At 45.9% G+C, this 24572-nt stretch overlaps 2 protein-coding genes across 3 annotated transcripts in view; one reads left to right on the forward strand and one right to left on the reverse strand.

Annotated features, from left to right (window-relative positions):
• DDX1 (DEAD-box helicase 1) overlaps positions 1–6007 on the reverse strand; it is a 61681-nt gene extending 55674 nt beyond the window's left edge. The window contains exons 1-3 of the mRNA XM_068280280.1: positions 5908–6007; positions 2332–2383; positions 685–748 (exon numbers count right to left, since the gene is read on the reverse strand). Coding sequence (XP_068136381.1) covers positions 685–748; positions 2332–2383; positions 5908–5923 — 132 coding nt within the window. The 5' untranslated portion in view covers positions 5924–6007. The remainder of the gene's footprint in view (positions 1–684; positions 749–2331; positions 2384–5907) is intronic.
• Positions 6008–22371: 16364 nt separating this feature from the next.
• Positions 22372–24572, forward strand: part of NBAS (NBAS subunit of NRZ tethering complex) — a 916216-nt gene continuing 914015 nt past the window's right edge. For both annotated transcript variants that reach the window (XM_068280281.1, XM_068280282.1), the window contains exon 1: positions 22372–22519. In XM_068280281.1, the coding sequence (XP_068136382.1) occupies positions 22391–22519 (129 nt within the window). In that variant the 5' untranslated portion in view covers positions 22372–22390. The remainder of the gene's footprint in view (positions 22520–24572) is intronic.

Genomic DNA, 24572 nt, shown 5'->3' on the forward strand with positions numbered 1-24572 from the left:
ATCATTCTATTGTTTAAAATAACACCATTGTTCCTCAGGCTGTATTGTAAAGGTGGCCATACTTCAGGCCCGATCGACCATCCAATTTGATTATTATAATCTGAGTAAGATAAAAAACGCTACCGCCAAGTAAATGATCAATCGACAATGTGACCAATTTTGGGCGGACATTGGTTGCATTAATCGGTCGGACATGACATAAGATGCTGTAGCAGCAGCGCCGTTCAATGTAAACAAAGAAGACAAACGTCTCCTGCGTTTGCATTTAGTCTGCGAGCCGCGATCCTGTTAGATCACGGAGACCCGCTCCGTGATCTAACAGGAAACGCCGCTCACGCGAGCGGCCTTTCCTGATTAATTAGGGAAGCACCTGGTGACGCAGATGTGCGTCGCTGGTCCTCCAGCTACCACTTTCCCGCCGCACGTTACGAGTGTGCGGTCGGCAAGTGGTTAAAAGGAAAAATCCATATCCTTCTCAGCCAAGTTTCTCTTTAAATGTCACTACTGCAGAAGCCTGCCCACTGCAGCCTGGACAGACAGTGATGTGAATTCTCACATATGGGGACACAAGATGGCAACAAAAATCACAAAATGTTAAAACATTGTTCAAAACCAAACAGCGCTCCAGGTATTAGGCTTTATTGCATCCGTGTATCACCTGCCCGATTAGAGACCGGACCTTACCATGAGTACATCCCCTCCACCCAGGATCAGCGGGATGGATTCCGCCTGAATGTCAGTTGGAAGACTGTAACAAAAAACACAAGTATACATTACTAATGGACACACAACAGTTCATTCAGGGAAGTAGATTTATAAAGGCAAGTACAGAGTAAAAGTGGGAGCAGTTACCCTAAGCAGCCAATGGGTTTCAGCTGTTAAATTAAAGAAGGTTCCGGCTCTGTGGTATTGTTCACATTTTGCTCCAATTTCCATACGTTTGACAAATCACCCACACGGTTTGTATTGAGTAGCAGAGAAGCACTGTGGCAGCTCTGGTATATACCATATTTAAATTGGCACTCCATGCCTTCACACCTGGAGGACAGCTTCAAAAGACACATCCACCCACATATAACACAATCTCTTAGCAGCATTAGTGAGGATAAAAAAAACTATCCAGTTTGTCATGGGGGCAAGTGGATTGTAGCTACTTAAGAAAGCCTGGATTTTGCAGCACAGGAGGTCAGTTTTTACAAATTTTCTAATGCTAATCTATTATAACTTCTGCTACCTGTGCGTACAGCATAAATTTCACACACAGACTTTTCGGGAAAGTCTGCAGCAAAGATCAGAGACCAGCAGGCTAGCCAAACAATGCCAGGGAGTAGTTTTCAATTATCCCCCTGCACGGTCTCACTGACCTCGTCGTTCCCACATTGCTGCACCCGCTCGCTCCGTTCTCACGATGACAGCAGAGCTTCCACATAACGGTCATGAGATGATTTAATTGGCTTCTGACCCTGTGATTGCTGTGAGCTAATCACAGTGCTAAAAAGTGCATATCCAGGCAGTGAATGACTTTCACTTACCTGGGGCTTCCTCCAGCCCTTTGCAGCCGACATGTCCCTCGCAGCAGCTCCGCTCCAAGCCGCCGGCCTGGGGTCGCTGCGCGGTGCAGAGGTCGTCCTCTACTGCGCCTGCGCCGCTGTCAATCACTAACACAGTGGTGTGGAGTGTACGGCGCAGGCACAGAACTGACGACCTCCTGAGGTTGGCTTCTGCACCGGCGGGGACATCAGGCCGGCGGCTGGGAGTGGAGCTGCTGCGAGGGACACGTCGGCTGCAATGGGCTGGAGGAAGCCCCTTGCAGATTTTTTTTCATCTGTATGGACATTCCCTTTAAGGTGGCTACTATTGATCTAATCTTTTTCACCCGATTTTACCAAATCTATGTAGTGGCTGGATGGTGTAATGGGTAAGGGCTTTGCCTCCGACATAGCAGACCAGGATTCTAATCTCGGCTCCTCCTGTTCAGTAAGCCAGCACCTATTCAGTAGGAGACCTTGGGCAAGACTCCCTAACACTGCTACTGCCTATAGAGCGCGCCGTAGTGGCTGCAGCTCTGGCGCTTTGAGTCCGCCAGGAGAAAAGCGCAATATAAATGTTCTGTAATTGTCTGTGTTTGTAGTAGAAAGGCAAATTGCATCAATATTCTGACTAAATAATTTAGGGAGTCCCTTATATTACATAGAAATAGTAAGATTGGAGGAAAAAAAAAATTGGATCATTAGTGGGCACCATTACAACACCAGAGCCGTCCGGTCCGGAGATGGTTAAGCATTAACATTCCTACACTACAATGTAAACTTGCATATGCATAGTACTTACAGCCAATCCATCTCCTCCACAGCCTGAGCAATCTCCGGCATCACACCCATTTCTGCAACACACAAAGAAAAAAGTATTTAGAATTGCACATTACAAAGCAGTTTTTTTTTATGGATGAAGAATACAACTAAAGTAATAGAGGACTTCCTCTTCATATCCCATCTAGATTTGGTCTAACCATAATCCTCCCTATTCCCTCTCCTGCATGCAGAATTTCTCACGTGCCTCTCCTCCCCTCTGGAACTCTCTTCCTAAATCAGTTTGGTATTCTCTAAGAACAGAACATGCGGCAACGTTTTCCTCGATCCATTAGGCCTCTTTCACATTGGGACGTTGAGTTTGATGCGACGTGAAAGTCGCACAACGTGCCCCTACCGCAGCGTATGTAGGTTATGAACTTGGACATTATTTTGCACTGCGTTGTGTCTCTCGGTGCGCCGTTTTCGTTGCATACTGGTGGAACGAAAACGGCGCATGCATTACATTTTAACAATGAAAACCCTTACTGAGCATGTGCAACACACATAACACAGCAAATGTATTGCTAAATGCACAGCATGCAGCACTTTCTAAATATTGCTACACGTTGCACACAACGCAACATGTGCACTGTGAATGTCGCACAGACTTTGTATTGCTGTGCATTAGTCTGCGTTATAAAATTTTCTAACGTGCGACTTTAACGTCGAACTGTGAAAGAGGCCTTATGTTCCTGCTGTCATCTATAACTTTAACTTGACTAGTGGACATTGCACATCAGAACCCTCGCTGGGCTTCAGGCTGGAAACTCGGGTTGTCAAGATAGGGCTGCTGGCAGCCAGGCACAGTGGACACTCCTCATTCAACACTCCCTTAGGGCCCTTTTCCACTGGGATAGTGATGCGAATGTGGCTACCTTGCCACATTGCATAACTTCCGCTGCTGGCTGAGTCACTTCCGCATCTCCCGATGCAGCAGTGACTGGAGGAGATGGGGAGCGGATGCGGCTGTGCAAGAATCTGCAGCACCGCTCTGCACACTATGGAAACTGTTCTATTGCCGTGCATTGGTTCAGGACACTCGCTGTGTCGCACCGCATCTAATGGAAACAGGCCCTAACTCAGGAAAGGTGCATGAAACCAACTCAGGGCATGGTGCAAATGAAAGTCAAGATACTCAGATTTCCAAAGGTGAGTAAATATCTTCTAAAAGAGTCAGGTATAAAATCCATAATCAATTCTCTATTACAAGCTGTTAAGTAAGTAAATAAGATGCTAACAAGGCAATTCAAAAGTTTAAAATCAATTTCACTTTTTTTTTTTTCAATAGATTATTAGTCCCCATACCCCCAGGCTCTTTTCTCGTACGCTTGCCGCAGAAGAGAAGTTGTAATGCATGCCTGATTGGCTGAAGCCTCACCTATGTTCCTCTCTGATTGGTCGCCTGTTTTTGGTCACTTGCAGCTGCTAGGACGCAGGGAGGGGGGCCAGAAGCTGTCTCCTGTCACTGTCAGTGTCACTGTCCTCGCCCCCCCCCCTCCTGTGTGCCCCTCTCCGCACTCCTGCCGCATCCCCCCTCACCCCGCATCCTTCCCTCGCATCTCCGCTCCTCCCAGCACCATTAAAGCGGACCAAAACCAAACATTTTTTTAATTAAAAATATTTAGTTGCACCACTCTGACACATACAAAGATAAATACACACTCCTTCAAACCTATGATCATTTCAGTGCATGCTTTTCACCCTTCTCTTTTCATAGCTAGGGTTATACTGGGGGCAGCCATTAGCAATTTCTCCATTGCCAGACACCATCTACTCCACCAGTTTGCCGGAAAAATCCCGGCAATTTGAAAGGAACGGAGGGGTTCCTCCAATAAATGTAAAATATTTTATATTTGTCATCATGCAGCTGAAAAAAGGCTGCTATTTATTATTATAATTTAGAAAATAGATTTTATTTCTGAAATCTTTTATCTTTAATTTGGGTCCACTTTAATCAGCGAATCAGGGAGGAATAAAAGCAGTGCGCACAGACTCACTTCCATATGGTTCCACGTGCTGGATCCGCTCAGCCCTGCTGATCAGGTAGCCTACTTTTTTTCTTTTTAGCCCACCTCAGGCTCTCTTTTAATACGTGTTTTTTCCCCCTGTCATAGTATGGCTAATAGTTGCACTTTAAATGGGGCAATCAAATTCTGGAGGTGGTGTCATGTGCAAGTACATTTAATGTTAATTACTGTGCAAGGCCCAATTAGTTTTTCATGTGGGTCTGCTTCATCAGTGACAAGATGTACTCTGTATAGCAGTAATAGCAGACTTCACAGCACAATGGAGTCAGCACAAAAATCATCCGACTTAAGGTTCGTATACACGTCCGATAAAGATCGTTCGTTACGAACGATTCGTGACGTTTACACGATATTCAAATTAGACCGAAAAGATCGTTCGTAATGAACGATTGTGTACACACGTGAACAATATAAGTATAAAGTACTGAACAAAGAACAATAAAAAAATGCGTGCGCAAACGGGAGTGACGTTATGACAGACAATAAGAACATGCGTACTACTCCACAGATAATCATTATCGGACAATCTTTGTACACACTGCAACGATTGAACGATTCTCTTTCGAAAAAATCCGCCGGGTTGGATCGGTCGGATTGAACGATAACGGTCGTTATCGTCCCAAAAAAAAACGATTGTTGGAAAATTTGGAACGCACGATTATCGGTCCGATTGTCGTTATCGTTCGTTTTCAAACGATTGTTATCGTACGTGTGTACTCAGCTTTAGACTTCAGGTACCCATAATTGCTCCAGGGCTATGGAGTGGATACAAAAATCATTCTGACTCCAACTGTGACTCCTTACGTTTAGGAAACCTCCGACTCCAGGTACCCAAAAGTTGCTCCAACTCCTCAGCCCTGCTCCACAGTGGATATATTTCATTGTTTGGGTATCATGTGAGAGCAATCAAACTAAACATTCCCGAATAAGGATCACCCTTGTTCACAAGAACAGATTGCATCCCGTAGCATCCAGTATATTTAGGGTTTTAACATACCTCCCAACTTTTTGAAATGAGAAAGAGGGACACTTAAGCCACGCCCCTTCCACGTTCCCCTAGTCATAATGATTTCATAAGGAAAATATGTTGTTTAAAATTCAAGCCTCACTGGTCCTTACTATCCTGGTGCATGGAAAATAAGATATATATCAATTTAAAAGACGGGAATAAAGTTTAGTGGCAATTAGACACATTTTTGAGTAGAGAAATTCATATTTTTACATAGAAAGAGGGACAAAGTCCTGACAGAGGGACAAATGAGGAGGACAGAAGGACAGGGCTACCCCTTCAAAAGAGGGACAGTTGGGCGCTATGGTTCTAACCAAGACAGTCCAGGGTCGTTGCCTGCTATGGTCATAAAGAGAGCATGCATTGCATAGTGTGGCAGCTGTAGCTGCACAGCACACACAGATCTGGAGCTCCACTGCCTACACAGCATCCGCTAGAGCACGTACATGCATCAGTGTCTCCTATGCCATACATACATCTACGGCTATTATTACACGGCATATAGGATGGAAAACCTCACCTGAAAACGCCGCCATGTCTACCGGCTGCCAGCACACACAGAGCTCCGGAGGAAATGATTTCCGACGCCGGAAAGCTCCCGTCACTCGCAGCCACAAGAGCCTGTTCAGTGTGTCTGCATTGTGCGGCCATTTTCCCTGAGTCCCTCTCCATTCCCACCCACGGTAATGGTCTTCACAGAGATGGCTGCGCTTACTGGGTTTATAACTCAGGGGGAAAGGACACTTTTATTCCTTAGGAAACGCGCAGTCTTGCTCTCCTAGCTTAGACTTGGCATAGGTAAAACTTGCATGGCTGAACTTGCTTCATTACGACTCATATTCAATTCACTTTTTCTCCTAGGTTTTTTTCCTAGGTGATATTTTTTCACCTCATCAGTAAAATCCATTTTAAGCAACCAGCAAGCAAGAAAATGCTCAAAATAATTCTGATATTAGTACTACTTGGATATTACTTTTTTTGGTACTTATTTTCTTTTTTTCAACTTTAAATTTTTATTGAAAAGAAGGTTTTGTACATGTACAATTATATTCAGTTTTTACATTTATATGGATATCAGTATGCAGCCATACATTGAAAAGCTTTAATGGACCCTGATATAGAATGACATACCCAGAATAATGTCCATAGCATGATAATGCAATCTGTTACAATAATCTCATGTAGAAGAGTCCTAGCTGCAGGGTAGGAGATCCAGCTTGTGACATGTTCAAAATGTAGCTTGAAGAATACGAATAACATTGAATACAACAAAAAATAACAACAACAAACAGTGTCCGAGACCAAGCATATAAACAGGGCATGAGATTTTTCCGAGGTGTATACTAGTGGGGAAAAGTGCTAGCAGTACCTGGGCATCTATTTTAAAGGGAAGGTTCAAGCAAAATAAAAAAAATGAGTTTCACTTACCTGGGGCTTCTACCAGCCCCATGCAGCCATCCTGTGCCCTCGTAGTCACTCACTGCTGCTCCAGTCCCCCGCTGGCAGCTTGCCGACCTCGGAGGTCGGGGGCCGCATTGCGTACGTTTTTACGCATTCCCGCTAGTGCAGGAACATTAACACATACATTTTTACGCGTTACTGGTTCAATGCGTAAATTTTTACGCATTGAACCAGTAATGCGTAAAAACGTATGTGTCAATGTTCCTGCACTAGTGGGAATGCGTAAAAACGTACGCAATGCGGACCGCCGACCTCTAAGGTCGGAAAGCTGCCAGCGGGGGACTGGAGCAGCAGTGAGTGACTACGAGGGCACAGGATGGCTGCATGGGGCTGGTAGAAGCCCCAGGTAAGTGAAACTCATTTTTTTTATTTTGCTTGGACCTTCCCTTTAATGTTTCTAGTGGGGTGGCCTATTAGATGGGTGCTCAGCGTATTCCTGAGGAGGTGATCCAATCAGACCAACGGCTCCATGTTCCTAGAAAGTGATCTGGTTTATTAGAAATGGATGAGGTTAGGTGTTCCATTGAGTATAGGTCTTTCATTTTAGTGATCAGGTTTTCTTTAGAGGGCGGGGGGTTCTTCCATGTTTTCGCCAGTAGGGACAGGACCGCATTGCAGACCTGAGCGATAAATTCGTTAGCAAATTTAGATAGCTTGGGTAGGTATTTATGGAATAGGGCCACCCACGGATCCATCTGAACCTCTCGTCTCAAGACTTCCGATATTAGTCCAAAGCACATAACCCAAAATGATCGGACCATTGGGCAGCTCCACCAACAGTGCAGCTGATCTGCGCTTTGACCGCATCCTCTGTAACATGAATCAGAGGGGGTCAAGCCCCATTGAAAGACTTTAGATGGGGTACGATACCAGTCGTATAAGATTTTATATGAACGTTCTTTAAGGATAATGTTGGTGGAGGACTTGGCCATGCTACTATAGATTGATGTCCATGCTTTGTCATCTAAGGAGCGTTGTAATCTGTCCTGCCATTTGCTCATGGCCAAAGTGGTTTCATCTAGGGTTTGATACCATAATAATGAATACATTTCGGAAATAAGGCCTCTCTTTATTGACCTATTGAGAAATTATTTTTCAATTTCATGTAGGTCGGTTCTCAGGTCCTTCCTAGCTAGAGTTTGTATATAGCCCCTTAGTTGAAGATATCGGAAGATCTCGGGCGGAGGGAGGGAGTATTTGCTAGAGAGGTCCCCCCAGGAAAGTATCTGACCCTCTGACATTATGTCTCTGATACATGTGATACCCTTTTCGGTCCATTTTGACCAGATTTTTATATCTAAGCCGGATGGAAAGTCTTTATTGCCAAAAATTGAGGCTAGCTGTGAGCTGTTATTTTTAAGACCCAGTGTATTAGCTATGCCTTTCCACATAGTTAAGGATGATTGAATTATATATGATTGGCATGGGTAGGGGATGTTAGGTCTAGTCGTCCAGATAAGGTTGAGGATAGAGAAGGGTCGAACCTGAGATGCTTCAAGATCTACCCACCTGGTAACCCCCTCAGGGGCTGCCCATTGGATGATCTGGGCTGGTCTGGAAGCTCTATAGTAGTGTAAAAGCTTGGGGGCGCCAAACCCTCCCTGTAATTTACTTCTAGCTAGGAATTGGTTTTGGTACTTATTTTCAATTGCAGAGCGCTCAAAAGTTATTTTAAGGAAATTATGAGAAAAAGTGAATTGTGTCATCTGCCCCCCCTTGTGACCTCTGTCTCCCATGTGTCCTTTGCCCACCTTGTGTCCTTCAAAAACAAAAATTACAAATACGAAAAAATGTGCTGAAAAGTTACACTCTGCTTATATGGGAGTTGGGTGAGTAGAATGGATGGTGGGCCAGTTGTGTTACTGACAGGAGTGTAAAGATCATGCACTAGTGATTCCTGCTCTTCTTAGCTGGCTCCCTGTTCATGCCCCCCATCCCCTGCAACATGGTGTGCAGAGTGCTCTGCTCAAGACTACCTGGCTGTGACCCCTGGTTCATGGAGCAGAGAGTGCAGCAGCATGTCAGTTGTGCAATGATCGAAAATTCTTCATATGTGGAAATTGCTTATGAGGAGGGGTGCTGATTTGTACTGGGGGCACATCTGGCTACTGTGGAGGGGCTACTGGGGGGGGGGGGGGGGGTGTTATACGTGAGTCAATCCCTTTCCCTGGTTTCTGAGGGGAAAGTGCATTCTTCTACTTATACAAGGGTCGGCTTGTATGCGAGTATGTCCAGTATACTACTTTCTCCTTGGTTTTCTTTTCTTCTGTTCTTATATTTTTGTGGACTTCTGTTCTTCTGACAGCTTGATTGCAGCTGCTGTGTTGTTTTTAGGACCCTTTTCCACTGCAAAGTGCAAGAGGCAAATGCAAGTGATGCGATTTCATTTTTTGATAGACTTTTCACTAGTGATTTCAGGAGTCAGAAAGACTAGCGCAAGTGTTAATCACAGTGGAGTCAAGCAAGAATATGCTTGCGTTTCTAACATGATCTAAAAAGGCATCAATGGAAATAGTGTTCCACAATTTCTATTTTACAATGCCTGCTATTCCACTTTAGAACAGTCAAATAGATCCCAGTTAGGACTTGACCCTCAACGGATATATATCCAACAAATGTTATTGCATGTCACTTGCGGTAGTACACAGCATACAAAACCAGCATGACGTTTCAGGCCAAGGGCCCTTTTTCAAATGCTGAAGCTTCTGACATTAACATCAAATATGTTTGATGTTAATGTCAGAAGCTTCAGCATTTGAAGAAGGGCCCTTGGCCTGAAACGTCATGCTGGTTTTGTATGCTGTGTACTACCGCAAGTGACATGCAATAACATTTGTTGGATATATATCCGTTGAGGGTCAAGTCCTAACTGGGATCTATTTGACTGTTCTGGACTTGAGAAGGCAGGATTGATGGACCTCTTACCAGATTGGGACTCCCTGCTATAATCATTGTTTTAGAGTTGGGCAGATATTTGTTGTGTTGCTATTCCACTTTGCAAATCACATGTTTTTTTTGCGATTCTGAGAAAATTGCAGCTAGTGGAAAAGGGCCTTTAGTGATCTGGAACCCCATCTGCATCTCATTTGAATTTCCCACCAGACCATTGTGTGGACCAATATTAATTTAGCATAAAAATTCAAAAAAGCCCTAAGCCTTATACTTTCCCCTTACCTAGGCCAACTTTCTTCTGATTCCCCTTCCATCCGTATGCAGCAGTCTCCCTCCCATTCCACATGCAGCTCACTCTTCCATGGGCAACACTATTTGTCCAGATATTTATGTCATTGCAAGAAAATGACGTAAAGTGATGATACTTCAAAAAATGGCCAAGGAAATTTACAGAAACAGATAAGAGATATGTTACGCTGACTTCTTTTCACAATCAGAAGATGTTCAGTGACACCATCAGCTCCAACCTGGCGCAAACCAGTGAGATCGTGCCACATTCATCTACAGAGCCAACTGGTCAGTGGTCCTCATAGAAGGCTCGGAGAAAATTGCCCATTCTGTACATTACCTCAATAATATCCCCACAAACTTTGCTCTTCATATGAAACCGTCCTGTCCTCCAGTTTGGTCATATTCTCTCACTCTTGAATGCAGGGAACCTCATCGCTATCGTAGACTGACAAAGGTATTTGAGTTCTATAAGCAGACTTGCTTGTGTTTTCTGTTGTTTTGATTTGTAGGTTTGTTTTGTAGGTTTGTTCCTAATGGAGAGGATTCTCACATTTAAGTTGTAGTTAGACATCCATCTACTAGCAAGGTTTTTGTTTATTTGTATTTTTTTCCTTTAAATATTTTAAATAGCCTGTACAGCACAAAGGCCCCCTCCATACTTTCTTTGCACTGTGCCGTGTCCCAGAGGGCAGAAATACCCAGTACCTATCCCCGTGCTACACCCACTTGCCACCTTGCCTTTGTTGTAAAGAGGTGGCCATGCCTCTGCACACCAAGCAGAAATAGGCATATAACTATATTACATCACAGGTGATCTGGCTTTGCAAGTCTGGCCCTTTAAAACCACTTCCTGGTTTTCAGACAGTATATTTACGCCCTTGCGGGTAGACTTTTCCTGTCCCAGGGGCTTAGATATTCGTCTCTGTGCTCTAATGAGCGGCACGCGCTAATGCACGTGCCTGCGACACCCTCCTCTTGACCGCCCCCCTCTCCCGCATGGCAGAATAGTGATTGGTGAATGGGAACAGTGTTTTTCCTTATAAAATGCATATGAAATAAAGTAATTACTGAAAACAAGTATTGCCCACAAAAAGCCTTAAAGGGAACCTAAACTGAGAAGGATATGTTTTTTTCCTTTTACAATAATACCAGTTGCCTGACTCTCCTGCTGATCCTGTGTCTCTAATACTTTTAGCCACAGCCCCTCAACAAGCATGCAGATCAGGTGCTCTGACTGAAGTCAGACTGGATTAGCTGCCTGCTTGTTTCAGGTCTGTGATTCAACCACTACTGCAGTGAAAGAGATCAGCAGGACTGCCAGGCAACTGGTATTGTTTAAAAGGAAACATCCACATCCCTCTCAGTTTAGGTTCCCTTTAATTTGTGGTGGAAAAAACAAGATATAGATCATTTTGTTGTGAAAAGTGGTGACAAAGTTGTTGGCAAATGAAAGGGAGGAGCCCTGACAAGTGTAAATTGCTTTCGTCCATAAGGGGAAAAACCCCTTAGTGGTGAACTGGTTAAAGCAAATCTGTAGTAAAAAATAAAATAAAAAAATGGCAGATACTTACCTATAGAGAGAAAGGCTCTGGATCCTAAAGAGGCTTCTTGTTCCTCCCTCCATGTCCTGGTTCCAGCTCTGTAAACTCCTTTCAAATTTGCCACTTCTGTGAGCCCTCATAAGGCATTGGGAGCACTTGTGCCCCCGAATGCTCCTGAAGACAGATTGCTCTGAACTGCACATGTGTGAGTACACACTTGAGCATGCTTGTGCATTCGCAGTACGGTGCCATCCATCTTTGGGAGCACATGAGGATACCAGTGCTCCTGAAGCCTTCCAAGGGCGCACTGAGATGTATTCAACCAGTTGGTGCAAAATCTCTAAGGCAGGGAACACACGCGTTTTCTGCACAGGACTCATGTTAATCAATGGGCTAGTTCACCCTTACTGTGTTTTTTGCATGCAGAAAAAAAATGACATTATGCATCACGATTCTGCACATTTTGTCAGTTTTCGGTATCAATTACATTAGCTGCTGTGAAAAAAACGTGCACCTTTTTCCACATGGAAACACACTTGGTGTGCAGAAAACATAGGCAGAAAAACGCGCCGAAAACTGAAAGACAAGTGTGTTCCCTTCCTGCCTAGTGGGGATGACAGCACTGGAATGAGGGGACCGAGAGGGGACAGGGAAGGCTCAGTAGGACTGCAACACACACAATTGCTCAATCCCAGCTCTAGCAATTTCCTACCTTTATCTGGTCAGCTAGCGCCTGTCAGCCAATCAGGTGCACAGTTATACACCCTTTGCCTGTACCAAATCTAGCAGGAATTGCATAAGTTAAGCAGCATTCAGGTGGAAGGCTTCGGTTGGATGTAATCATAGATTATGTGGCTAGCATCCCTCCCACAGGGGTCTCTCTAGGGAAGGCTCAATAGGATCCAGACCCTTCCCTCTCTATCAGTAAGTATCTTTCACTTCAGTATTACTTTAAAACCATCCCCGTATTATCAAAAATGACCCCCACCCCACCTGGAAACTGGCGGACAGGAGGAGATGGCAGCGCTTCCAAATGCAGAGCCCACACACCGGTAGATGACACAACTTGCATTCAAAACAGGTGCAGCAAATGGAGGAAGTTAGCTTCCAATAAACACTATGCATGCAGATTGTTCAGTACTAGATTCTTACACCACGTTGAGGGGTCCTCACGGAAGAGACCTTATCCTCTAACAATTAAACATACTGTATACATGGGGCAACTAGCCATAAAATGGTGTACACATTTTCTAAAGGACAGCAAAGGAATTGGCAGCGCTCCTCAACAGTTTCTGAGAACTGTTGGGAAATATACCAGAACACTTATTACTCCTCATTTGTTAATGCAACTATTTTTGTACTTTTTTTTTCCTTTTTTCACGCTCACTCCGTTTCATTCTGTACTCAATGGCTTCTGGCAAAAAGGGCAATAAATAAAATAAAAACCATTAATCTTTTGTAGGCAGATCGAGCAGTACCGGGGGAGCGCCAGCCTGCAGGGGAGCACAAGCGCCGGTTTTATTAGCGTACATTATTTTATTGCGCCGATGACTGTAAAGAGCTTGAGGCTCATTTATGAAGAGGAGACAAATACCTTAAATAAGTAACAATGGAAAGCGGGAGGCTGTGATGAATAGAGCGGATTACAGAAGACATGTATCATGGCCGCAATTCTGCAAATACATTTCCTGACACCAGATAAATTATGTGCAGAGCATTCATCACAGTGTAACTCAGATTGGATTACTGCAGCAAACGCTCATTTCTGCCTCGGCAGTTTCTCATAGCTGTCCATTGATTGGGATTTAGGAGAACACTTTTCTTTGTTTTCTTTTTAGGCTCATTGCTTTGAGAGGATAGATATATACATACTTCATAAATACTTCATTTTTTAGATATATTACTACAGCAAAGCCTCATTTGCAATGTTTAGCAGTGGCGGTTTTGTTATTGTCGCTTGCCGAGAAACTGGACAATGCTGAGATGGGGCTTTATTTAAAGCAAAACTGAAGCGAAGAAGAAGAACAACAACAACAAAAACCCTTCGGCTGTTATCAATGCAATAGAGCTTCTCTGAGCGGTTTCACCCAACTTGGGTTTAATACAGTCCTGTTTTCTGAAGCACTTAAAGAGAACCCGAGGTGAGTTCTAAGAATGCTATTAGCACACAGAGGCTGGGTCTGCATATAATACCCAGCCTCTGTTGTTATACTGTCCCCCTAGGCCCCCACTGAGCTCCTCCACCGCAGGTGCCCTGACCACCCTTCGAGGTAGGCCGGTCTCAGGCTTGGCATCTTTAACTACAGCTTCTGCTTTAACCTGCACTGCCACTCCTCCAACCTGTATCTTGGTAGCACGAACTGCCACTCTGCCCAAACAATGCTGATGGCAATAGGCTGACCATTCCAGCAGCTGACCTGAAGCCCAGTCAATCTGTGGTGAGTGGAGTTGCAACCAGGGCATACCAAGAATAATGGTGGAGTTTGCCATGGGCGTAACCAGGAACTGTAATCTCTCTTCATGTGACGCCCCTAAACAACATGACAACAAGGGGGTTTGAAAAAGAGATTGACTACTCTGCAGCAGCGAGTCATCCACTGCAGTGACCAGAATCTGCTGGTTAAGTGGGGACAAAGGTATCCCCAATTTTTTAACAAAATCGTAATCAATGAGGTTTACCGCAGAACCGGAGTCCACAATGGCTTCTGCGGAACTAGTCTGACCCTCCCATGTAATAGAGCAGGGAAGGAGCAGACGATCATTGTTCAAAGGGAACGACTGCTCGCCTATGGTGTTGACCAACCCCAGGCGGCAGCATTCTCCTGGCCCCTTATCACCATCTAGATTGCGTTTTCTTGGCCCTCTGTGACTCTCTTTCTCCCGACTAAACCCTGAATACCCGATTTGCATTGGCTCGTCTGCGGGTGATGGAGATCGAGAAGAGTCGTGTAAGACAGACCTTCTAGCATTCCTACCACGAACCTGTCTCTGGTAGCGCAAACGGCGATCTATCTGCACGGCCAACGAAATTGCCTCGTCTACAGAATTGGGCTCAGGATGTCCAATCATTACATCATAAACTGCATCTGACAACCCTGCCAAAAAGCAGTCTAACAGTGCAAATGAGCCCCATCTCGCAGATACTGCCCATTTCCTGAACTCAGCTGCGTAATTCTCAACCGAATCCTTGCCTTGCCGAAACGTCTTGAGCTTCCGCTCAGCGGTAGAGGCAATGTCCGGATCATCATAAATTATAGCCATGGCTTCCAAAAATGCCTCAACCGAGGCCAAAGCCCCATCTCCTGGCTGGAGATTATATGCCCAGGTCTGGGAATCCCCTGACAACAGAGTCTTAATAAACGTAATTCTCTGTGCCACGGTTCCAGATGAATTAGGCCTCAACTCAAAGTATGATAACACTCTATTTCTAAAGTTCTGAAAGTCAGATCTGTGACCAGAAAACCTTTCGGGTACAGGCATACGTATGTCTGTGCTAGGAGGAGATCACACTGAGTTTATAGCTGATTGAAGTTCCTGAATAACCCCAAATATCTGGCTGATCTGAGTCTGTTGGTTCAAAACTACCCCGGAAAGATTGTTTACTGTGGTAGTCAGGACTAAAAATGCCTATACAGTGCGTCCATTTGGTTTGGGTCTGCCATTCTGTAACGATCGGTGTCAGCACGCAGAGAGAATCTGATTATTGGTGATCTGCAGTATCACCAAGAATACAGATATATACCTGATTATTGATGATCTGCAGAATCACCGATAATACAGATATATTGCTAACCTCTGGACACCTATATAGTGTGAGTGTTTGGTGCAACAGTAATAACTTTACTACTTTAATAACTTTAGCAGTATGAGAAATACCTCCCTTTGGAAGTGCAGAGATCTTGCAGCAGCCTGAGACATCCAAGAGGCGGAGTCCCAGGCTGAATAGCAAGAAGACCCAATGGCAAGTGACCCCTGGAAGATGGGCGTCACAGGCAGGTCTGGAGACTAACACAAATGATAATACAGTTCCCTAGTCTTGGGTGCGAGGTCCATGGTCTCAGCACCCTGGAACTAGTCTGGAGTATAACACAAATGATAATACAGTTCCCTAGTCTTGGGTGCGAGGTCCGTGGTCTCAGCACCCTGGAACTAGTCTGGAGTATAACACAAATAATAATACAGTTCCCTAGTCTTGGGTGCGAGGTCCGTGGTCTTAGGCACCCTGGAACAAGTCTGAATAATAATACAATGATGAACAAAAGTAATCTGGCTCAGTGTGAATTCCCAGGTCCTCCTGGTTTAAACACACTGTAGGATCTGACTATGGTCTGAATGCTTCCTCATAAGTGTTCGCAATGGCAGACAACCAGCAACTGGCAAGCAAGCTATATATATAGTTGCAGGACTCTGCCGCCCCGCCCGAGCCACTCAGCCAATCAGGAGTCCAGCAGGAATCAGCTGATCGTCCTGATCAGCTGATCCATCTCCTGCTGGCATAAAGGTCCTGACTTGTCGCTAGCACGGCGTTTGATTTATGGGGGCAAGCAGAGCTCAGTGGGGCACAATGCAAGCTCGGAGGCTGCGCACAAATGTTCACTGTAATCAAGTCTCTATTATCTGCATTAGATGCAATCCTATAGATGGAACAGTTGCACACTGTTGATCCAATACACAGACAGTCCAGTGCTTTTTCCTAAGCTGCAGGCTGGCACAGGTCACCTCCAGTGAGTTATCACCACCACCACACCCCTCACAGTGGGCACTCACCGCAATAATATGACCCTCTATTAGGTGGGTCTTCAGCGCTTATGGGGTCATCAGGCCGCCCCTGCCACTCAGGAACTTTATCCACTCAGTAGAGCTTGTACAGGATCATATACACTTCTACAACATCTAAAACATGAACAGATCTCTCATAGCGTAATACTGTAAAAGCAAATTTATTCTAAAAGAAATGCGCACTTACAAACATGAGGCTTGGTGTTGGGCACAGAGTTTTAGTGGGCTCTACCCCAATCGTAGGCCGCCGGATCGGCTTGCTGCGCTGATTAAGTCCGCCTCCAGCGGTTCTCCACCTTGCCCCTTTATTGTTTGTGAGCATGTCACATGCTTCTGAGGAGTCGCTGAGGCGACAAAACCGGTCAAGCTTATGCGACCATACTTTTAGCAAGCTCACAAACACTAAAGGGGCAAGGTGGAGAACCGCTGGAGGCGGACTTAATCAGCGCAGCAAGCCGATCCGGCGGCCTACGATTGGGGTAGAGCCCACTAAAACTCTGTGCCCAACACCAAGCCTCATGTTTGTAAGTGCGCATTTCTTTTAGAATAAATTTGCTTTTACAGTATTACGCTATGAGAGATCTGTTCATGTTTTAGATGTTGTAGAAGTGTATATGATCCTGTACAAGCTCTACTGAGTGGATAAAGTTCCTGAGTGGCACAGGGGCGGCCTGATGACCCCATAAGCGCTGAAGACCCACCTAATAGAGGGTCATATTATTGCGGTAAGTGCCCACTGTGAGGGGTGTGGTGGTGGTGATAACTCACTGGAGGTGACCTGTGCCAGCCTGCAGCTTAGGAAAAAGCACTGGACTGTCTGTGTATTGGATCAACAGTGTGCAACTGTTCCATCTATAGGATTGCATCTAATGCAGATAATAGAGACTTGATTACAGTGAACATTTGTGCGCAGCCTCCGAGCTTGCATTGTGAACTACTTATTTAATAGGGCAGCGCACCACTATTGTCGCCCACATATATATATCAGCGCGGTTTTTTATTGTATTTGAGAGCTCAGTGGGGGCCTAGGGGGACAGTATAACAACAGAGGCTGGGTATTATATGCAGACCCAGCCTCTGTGTGCTGATAGCATTCTTAGAACCCACCTCGGGTTCTCTTTAAGTGCTTCAGAAAACAGGGCTGTATTAAACCAAAGTTGGGTCAAACAGCTCAGAGAAGCTCTATTGCATCGATAACAGCCGAAGGTTTTTTTTGTTGTATTTCTTCTTCGCTTCAGTTTTGCTTTAAATAAAGCCCCATCTCAGCGTTGTCCAGTTTCTCGGCAAGCGACAATAACAAAACCGCCACTGCTAAACATTGCAAATGAGGCTTTGCTGTAGTAATATATCTAAAAATGAAGTATTTATAACTGAAAATAAAAATAAAAAATAACTTTTTTTCCTCTTCAGGTTTGCTTTAAAGGAGAACAGCAGCTTCACAGCAAAATACACCAGGCTGTCACTGGAATAACTGTAAATAGTCTAATGCTAATAAAATATGCACTCTAAAGGTAGCCACACACTTGTCGGTTTTCACAATTGCTTACCTGCACATTTGATTATTCTGATGTAATCTGCCAGAAATCTATGTGTGTCACCGTAATTTGATTGATTTTAGCCAAAAACCACTATGTACACAGGGTCACAGGCTACAGGCGCTCTGGTAGCCATGGAGATGCACTGTGAGGATAGCTCCATCGATTTAAACAGATTTTAAGGTGAAATCTATTTGCAGTGTGTGTATCATTCAATAATACATTCTCTCTGATCAGATTTCAATCAGCGAATGATTGAATCTGGTGGTGAAACAAATCGATGTTGTTGCCTTTTCTACTATAAATGGTTTTCTTCTATAAATTATTGATATGCACCATACCACGTGATGTGTTTTGCCTGTGGATATTTCTATGGATTCATCTATCGATTTTTCTGTGGCGTAAAGAGTTTGTTTATATTTTTCTGCACTTATTTGGGACATTAAAAGAAAAAGATAATCTGTATTTTTGGCTTCCTGTTTTTTCTTGTTGACCCTGGTTATGCAATACTGATTACAGTGGTGTATGTGGTCCACCAGCAGGGATTAAATGTGAACTCTAGATCTCCAAATACTATACTACTGCATGTTAATTAATTCAAGGGGCTTCAATTGGCTTAGGTCGGAGACACATGTTCCCCTTTAACAATCGATCCCCTGTAAATGCCACACTGAATGAGTGGCGGAAGCACGCGCATCCGCTGCAATAACACTGTATGCATAAATCCGGCCAGATTGCCACTATGCGGCTCCTGCTGGATGGATGTATACTTATCTTGTTTATAAATGATCATTCCCCAGTTTACCTGACTCTTATTTGGTACATTGCCGCACAAAGCAAGTTGCAGGGCATGCTGGGTTGTCTTTTTTTGCTTCTGTACATTAGTTAAAGAGACTCTGAAGTGAGAATAAATCTCGCTTCAGAGCTCATAGTTAGTGCCCCTGCTAAAACGCCGCTATCCCTCGGCTAAACGGGGGTCCCTTCACCCTAAACCCCCCCTGCAAAATCAACGACCAACTTGGTCGTAAATTTTGCTCTTCCTGGAGGCAGGGCTAACGGCTGCAGCCCTGCCTCTCAGCGCGTCTATCAGACGCGCATCGCCGCCTCTCCCCCGCCCCTCTCAGTGAAGGAAAACTGAGAGGGGCGGGGGAGAGGCGGAGGTACGTGTCTGATAGACGCGCGGGAGGCAGGGCTGCGGCGGTTAGCCCTGCCCCAATGCGGAAGCGCTCCCCCGCTGCAGGGAGGGTATTTGGGGGATCAGGGACCCCCGTTAAGCCGCGGGATAGCGGCGTTTTAGCAGGGGCACACATGCCCCTGCTATCTATGAGATCTGAAGCGAGATTTATTCTCGCTTCAGACTCTCTTTAAGTCTGAGGGGAAATAAAGAAGCAAAAAAGACAACCCAGCATGCCCTGCAACTTATGATGACAAATAAGAGTCAGGTAAACTGGGCAATGATCATTTCTAAACAAGAAAAGTAATAGAGATTTTAACTTTTGGATTGCCTGATTAGCACCCTTCTTACTTGTTTACAAGGTAAAAATAAAGAATTGATATTTGATTTTATGCCCGACAGTTACACTTTAATGATCTTTCACATCTGATCATTCCTGCTCAAACCTATGTTGTTAATCTACTATAGCTTCCTCAGTAGAAGCCCCGAGTTTACCACCTCCATGAAACAGAACAGGCTGAAGAGCTGAGAGTCAAACAGCAGTCTGTACAATTTTCTCCTTTGATGCTGGCCACATACTGCACAATATGTTTGCCCAATCAGACATATGAATTGTCTAATTGAGGAATTACGTGATCAGAAATGGTGGTTCTTTGCCGATGACGCTTGCAATTACTTTTTTAAAAAGCAAAAATACTTACTTCAGTAGAGGAAAGATGCTGTTTAATCCAGAGACTCTCCAAACCCAGTGAAAAAAAGAGCTTGACTGCATGCGCAGTAGCAGGGAGCACGTTTTACTTCTGTGCTACAGCACGGGCCGTCAGTGCACCTGCATAGTGCGGCCATGCTTGTTCACAGATGGGAGCACAAGCAGAGGGGTCATGGAGGATCTGAGATGCCTCTGGAGTAAGCATCTTAAGGTGGCCACACACCATACAATTTTTTTAAATATCTGTTCAATTCAAGAATTGCAATCAATTTTTCTGACTGATTGTAACATTTCAAAAATATGATCAATGTACCACACACCTATGTTCAATCTTCCCCCAATTATGATAAAAATGATTGGACACTCTGAGAAAATTGCTAGGGAGTGTATATGAATAAATTGACAATCTAACACACAGCATACAAACTTTAGAAAAATTAAAGAAAAATTTCCAGCATTCCGGATCAATAAAAAAACAAAAAAACTAGGAAGCTTTCGATTTTTTGGGGGAGATCCGATCATATTTATCGAATTGCTGTAAAATCTGAATATTTTATTGTATTGTGTTCGGCCACCTTTAGGGAGGGTTCACACTTGCAAGAATGGCGTGCTCATTCCCGCAAGGTGAAAACGCACATAATGCTTCCTTACAAAGATGCGCAGTTATGCATAGTCCATACTGCGCGCATGCGCTGCATGGCAAGTTGCAAAATCTGGTAGGATGCAAAATCTTTCACTTCACCTGCGCTGCTTTTTTTTTGCCCTAATTGCTGCCTCGGCGCCGTTCTAGCCTTCTGTAAGGGGTCCCTGTATCTTTCGGCTAGTTGGGGCCAGTCGGTGAATGCGCAGTGCGCGCTCCCCGTCTCGCTCCCTTGACCAGGAGAGTGCTGCACCTGTGCAGTAGTACTGCGCAGGCAACTCCCGGCAATGGGAGCACGGCAGGCTGGGTGTGCGCGGCCGGGCCTGGCATGCGCAGTAAGCCCCCACTGCCCAAGATACTGAGAGCCCTTGCGGAGGAAGGATACAGAAGGCGGAAAGAGCAATCAGGCCAGAGGAAGCTCGAGGTATGTATGATTTTTTGTTTGTTTTCTTTTCGTCTCAAGTTCCCTTTAGCCATTAGTTGCTGCATACCATTCCCCAGATGCTCTCATTCCTAGCAGTCAGGGACGGATTTACCATAAGGCACTGTAGGCAAGTGCCTACAGGCGCCTGATGATGGAAAGGCGGCTCACTGCCCTTCTCCCCTAATGCCTTACTCCCTTCTTCCCTATGCGGAGTCCTGAGCAGAGTGTAAATGAGATGTCACTCAACCTGCTCTTGTCATTCCACTTATGCGATTTACCTTCAGTTGGGGGTCACATCTAGCTACTTAATACTGAGAGTACCTCTGGCTACCTAATAGCTACCTATGACAGCAGGTAAGGGAGAAGTGACAGCTGGGACAGCCAGCACACTTGTGGTAGTTCGCCGGGGGTTTGTGGGTTCATGGAGGGCAAAACCTAAGGAAGGGCAGTTTCTTGGGCAGGGCGACCTGGCCGCAGACCGGCAGGTAGAAGAAGGGGGGGGGGGGGCGCAAGCAGACGGACATAACCGCTAGGGAGCTGGTGACGTGCGGTGCAGCCAAATGACAGAAGATTACCAGGGCGATCACCTTCCTTGACTTCTCCTAGGCTGCCTGCGTCAGAAGTCATCGACAAGTAAACACCGTGTGATGACACCTGATGTCCTGTAGCGGTAATACAGGCTGTCAGTATGCGGCGCCCATGGAGCAGTTGGCTTTCTTTACCTGTGCGTTTTCCTGGTTCCTGCTTCCTTCTGAATGAGCAGCTGGTCTCAAGTCACTAGGCAGATCTACTTGTGATGTGTGGCTGTCCCTAATGAGTAAGGGTTCGCAAGTCCACGAGGGGTGGGGGCATACATATGAAAATGGCGCCGGTAGACTTGGGCGCAGGATACAGCCGATATATGACTGATTCAGCTTCTGCACAAGTCCGGGCCGTTTTAATTACTCTTCCCCCTCCAGGCCGCCATGGATAGTGGGGGAATGATATAATGTGGCTTCCAGTGATTCCTGGAGGCCGAATTATTGTTTTTTACGCAACTTCGGCTCCGTCTTCTGATGGAGCCGACGTTACTCACTGAGCGCCGCTGTAGAAGTGATTGCCATTATAGTGTATGGTTGCGCCCGAATCTAGCAGCGCTGAAAAGCACTACTCTGCGAGGGGGGAGTGTGTGTGCAAATTTTACACTCTCGCCCTGGGTGCCATTTAGCCTAGAAACTGCCCTGGTCTAAGGGGCCAGAACATATGTGCCTATAGGCTCCTATGATGTAAATCCAGGCCTGGCCATTACTGAAGAATGGAACTTCACACAGATAAAATAAAATAAATGTATGTAGCTAATTATACTAATCATTAAGAGCAATTTATTTTATTTAAAAACAAAACAGTTCAGTTCAGACAAAAGTTGTATCAATTCTTCCGGAGGCACCTGAGCCATAGTTTATCTGCACCGTACACGTGTAACACAACCCTTCTGCCAAAAACTCCTGCTCTGTTTTTACAGCATTCCCTTGACAGAAGATAGCGCTTGGGAAGTTTGTTCCTGGCGAGCCGCCGTACATGTCAGCAAACCTGCCAGGGGTAAAGATGGCGGCACCTAGTGAGCTGGAAGACAGCGGGAATACTGAAGAAAATATCTTGTATGATTTGCTGATAAACACCGAGTGGCCGCCAGAGCCCGATGTCCAGGTCAGAGGCAGCCTGGGAAAGGCGGGGAGGCAGATGTGGGCTGGTTTGTGGGCAGCTGTCTCTGTTATACACGTCTCTCCATACAGGTGCCCACCTGGCACAAGACACGTCGCACTGCTGGAGGGGGCGGCTGCTGCTGTCACAGCCTTCATTAGAATTACATTGCTGCTAGACTGAGTGGAAGACAGTTGTTAGCTGTTGTGGCACTGATGGCTGAATCATGCCAGACTGGTACATGGAAGCTGCTGTGGCACAGTGGCACTAATGATTGTCCCATGCCAGCCTGGTACGTGTGGCACTAATGGTTGTCCCACGCCAGCCTTGTACATGTGGTACTGATGGCTGTACCATGCTAGGCTAGTGCATGGCAATTGCTGTGGTGCTGATGGTTGGATCATGCCACACTAAGACGTGGTCCTGATGGTTGTACCATGCCAGGCTGGTGCATGGCAGCTGCTGTGGCGCTGATGGTTGTACCATGCCAGGCTGGTGCATGGCAGCTGCTGTGGTGCTAATGGTTGGATCATGCCAGCCTGGTGCATGTGTCACTGATGGTTGTACCATGCCAGGCTGGTGCATGGCAGCTGCTGTGGCGCTGATAGTTGTACCATGCCAGGCTGGTGCATGGCAGTTGCTGTGGTGCTGATGGTTGGATTATGCCAGCCTGGTACATGTGTCACTGATGGTTGTACCATGCCAGGCTAGTGCATGGCAGTTGCTGTGGTGCTGATGGTTGGATCATGCCAGACTAAGACGTGGTGCTGATGGTTGTACCATGCCAGGCTGGTGCATGGCAGCTGCTGTGGCACTGATGGCTGAATCATGCCAGACTGGTACATGACAGCTGCTGTGGCACTAATGGTTGTCCCATGTCAGCCTGGGACATGTGGCACTGATGATTGTACCATGCCAGGCTATTGCATGGCAGCTGCTGTGGCGCTGATGGTTGTACCATGCCAGGCTGGTGCATGGCAGTTGCTGTGGTGCCGATGGTTGGATCATGCCAGCCTGGTACATGTGTCACTGATGGTTGTACCATGCCAGGCTAGTGCATGGCAGTTGCTGTGGTGCTGATGGTTGGATCATGCCAGACTAAGACGTGGTGCTTATGGTTGTACCATGCCAGGCTGGTGCATGGCAGCTGCTGTGGCACTGATGGCTGAATCATGCCAGACTGGTACATGGCAGCTGCTGTGGCACTAATTGTTGTCCCATGTCAGCCTGGGACATGTGGCACTGATGGTTGTACCATGCCAGGCTATTGCATGGCAGCTGCTGTGGCGCTGATGGTTGGATCATGCCAGCCTTGTACATGTGGAACTGATGGTTGTACCATGCCAGGCTAGTGCATGGCAGTTGCTGTGGTGCTGATGGTTGGATTATGCCAGACTAAGACGTGGTACTGATGGTTGTACCATGCCAGGCTGGTGCATGGCAGCTGCTGTGGTGCTGATAGTTGGATCATGCCAGCCTGGTACATGTGGCACTGATGATTGTACTATGCTGCTAGGCTAGTGCATGGCAATTGCTGTGGTGCTGATGGTTGGATCATGCCAGACTAAGAAGTGGTCCTGATGGTTGTACCATGCCAGGCTGGTGCATGGCAGCTGCTGTGGCACTGATGGTTGTACCATGCCAAGCTGGTGTATGGCAGTTGCTGTGGCGCTGATGGTTGGATCATGCCAGCCTGGTACATGTGTCACTGATGGTTGTACCATGCCAGGCTAGTGCATGGCAGTTGCTGTGGTGCTGATGGTTGGATCATGCCAGACTAAGACGTGGTGCTGATGGTTGTACCATGCCAGGCTGGTGCATGGCAGCTGCTGTGGCACTGATGGCTGAATCATGCCAGACTGGTACATGGCAGCTGCTGTGGCACTAATGGTTGTCCCATGTCAGCCTGGGGCATGTGGCACTGATGGTTGTACCATGCCAGGCTAGTGCATGGCAGTTGCTGTGGTGCTGATGGTTGGATCATGCCAGACTAAGACGTGGTACTGATGGTTGTACCGTGTCAGGCTGGTGCATGGCAACTGCTGTGGTGCTGATAGTT

The sequence above is a fragment of the Hyperolius riggenbachi genome, chromosome 4 (genome assembly GCF_040937935.1).
Source record: "Hyperolius riggenbachi isolate aHypRig1 chromosome 4, aHypRig1.pri, whole genome shotgun sequence".
Classification (NCBI taxonomy): Eukaryota; Metazoa; Chordata; class Amphibia; order Anura; family Hyperoliidae; genus Hyperolius; species Hyperolius riggenbachi.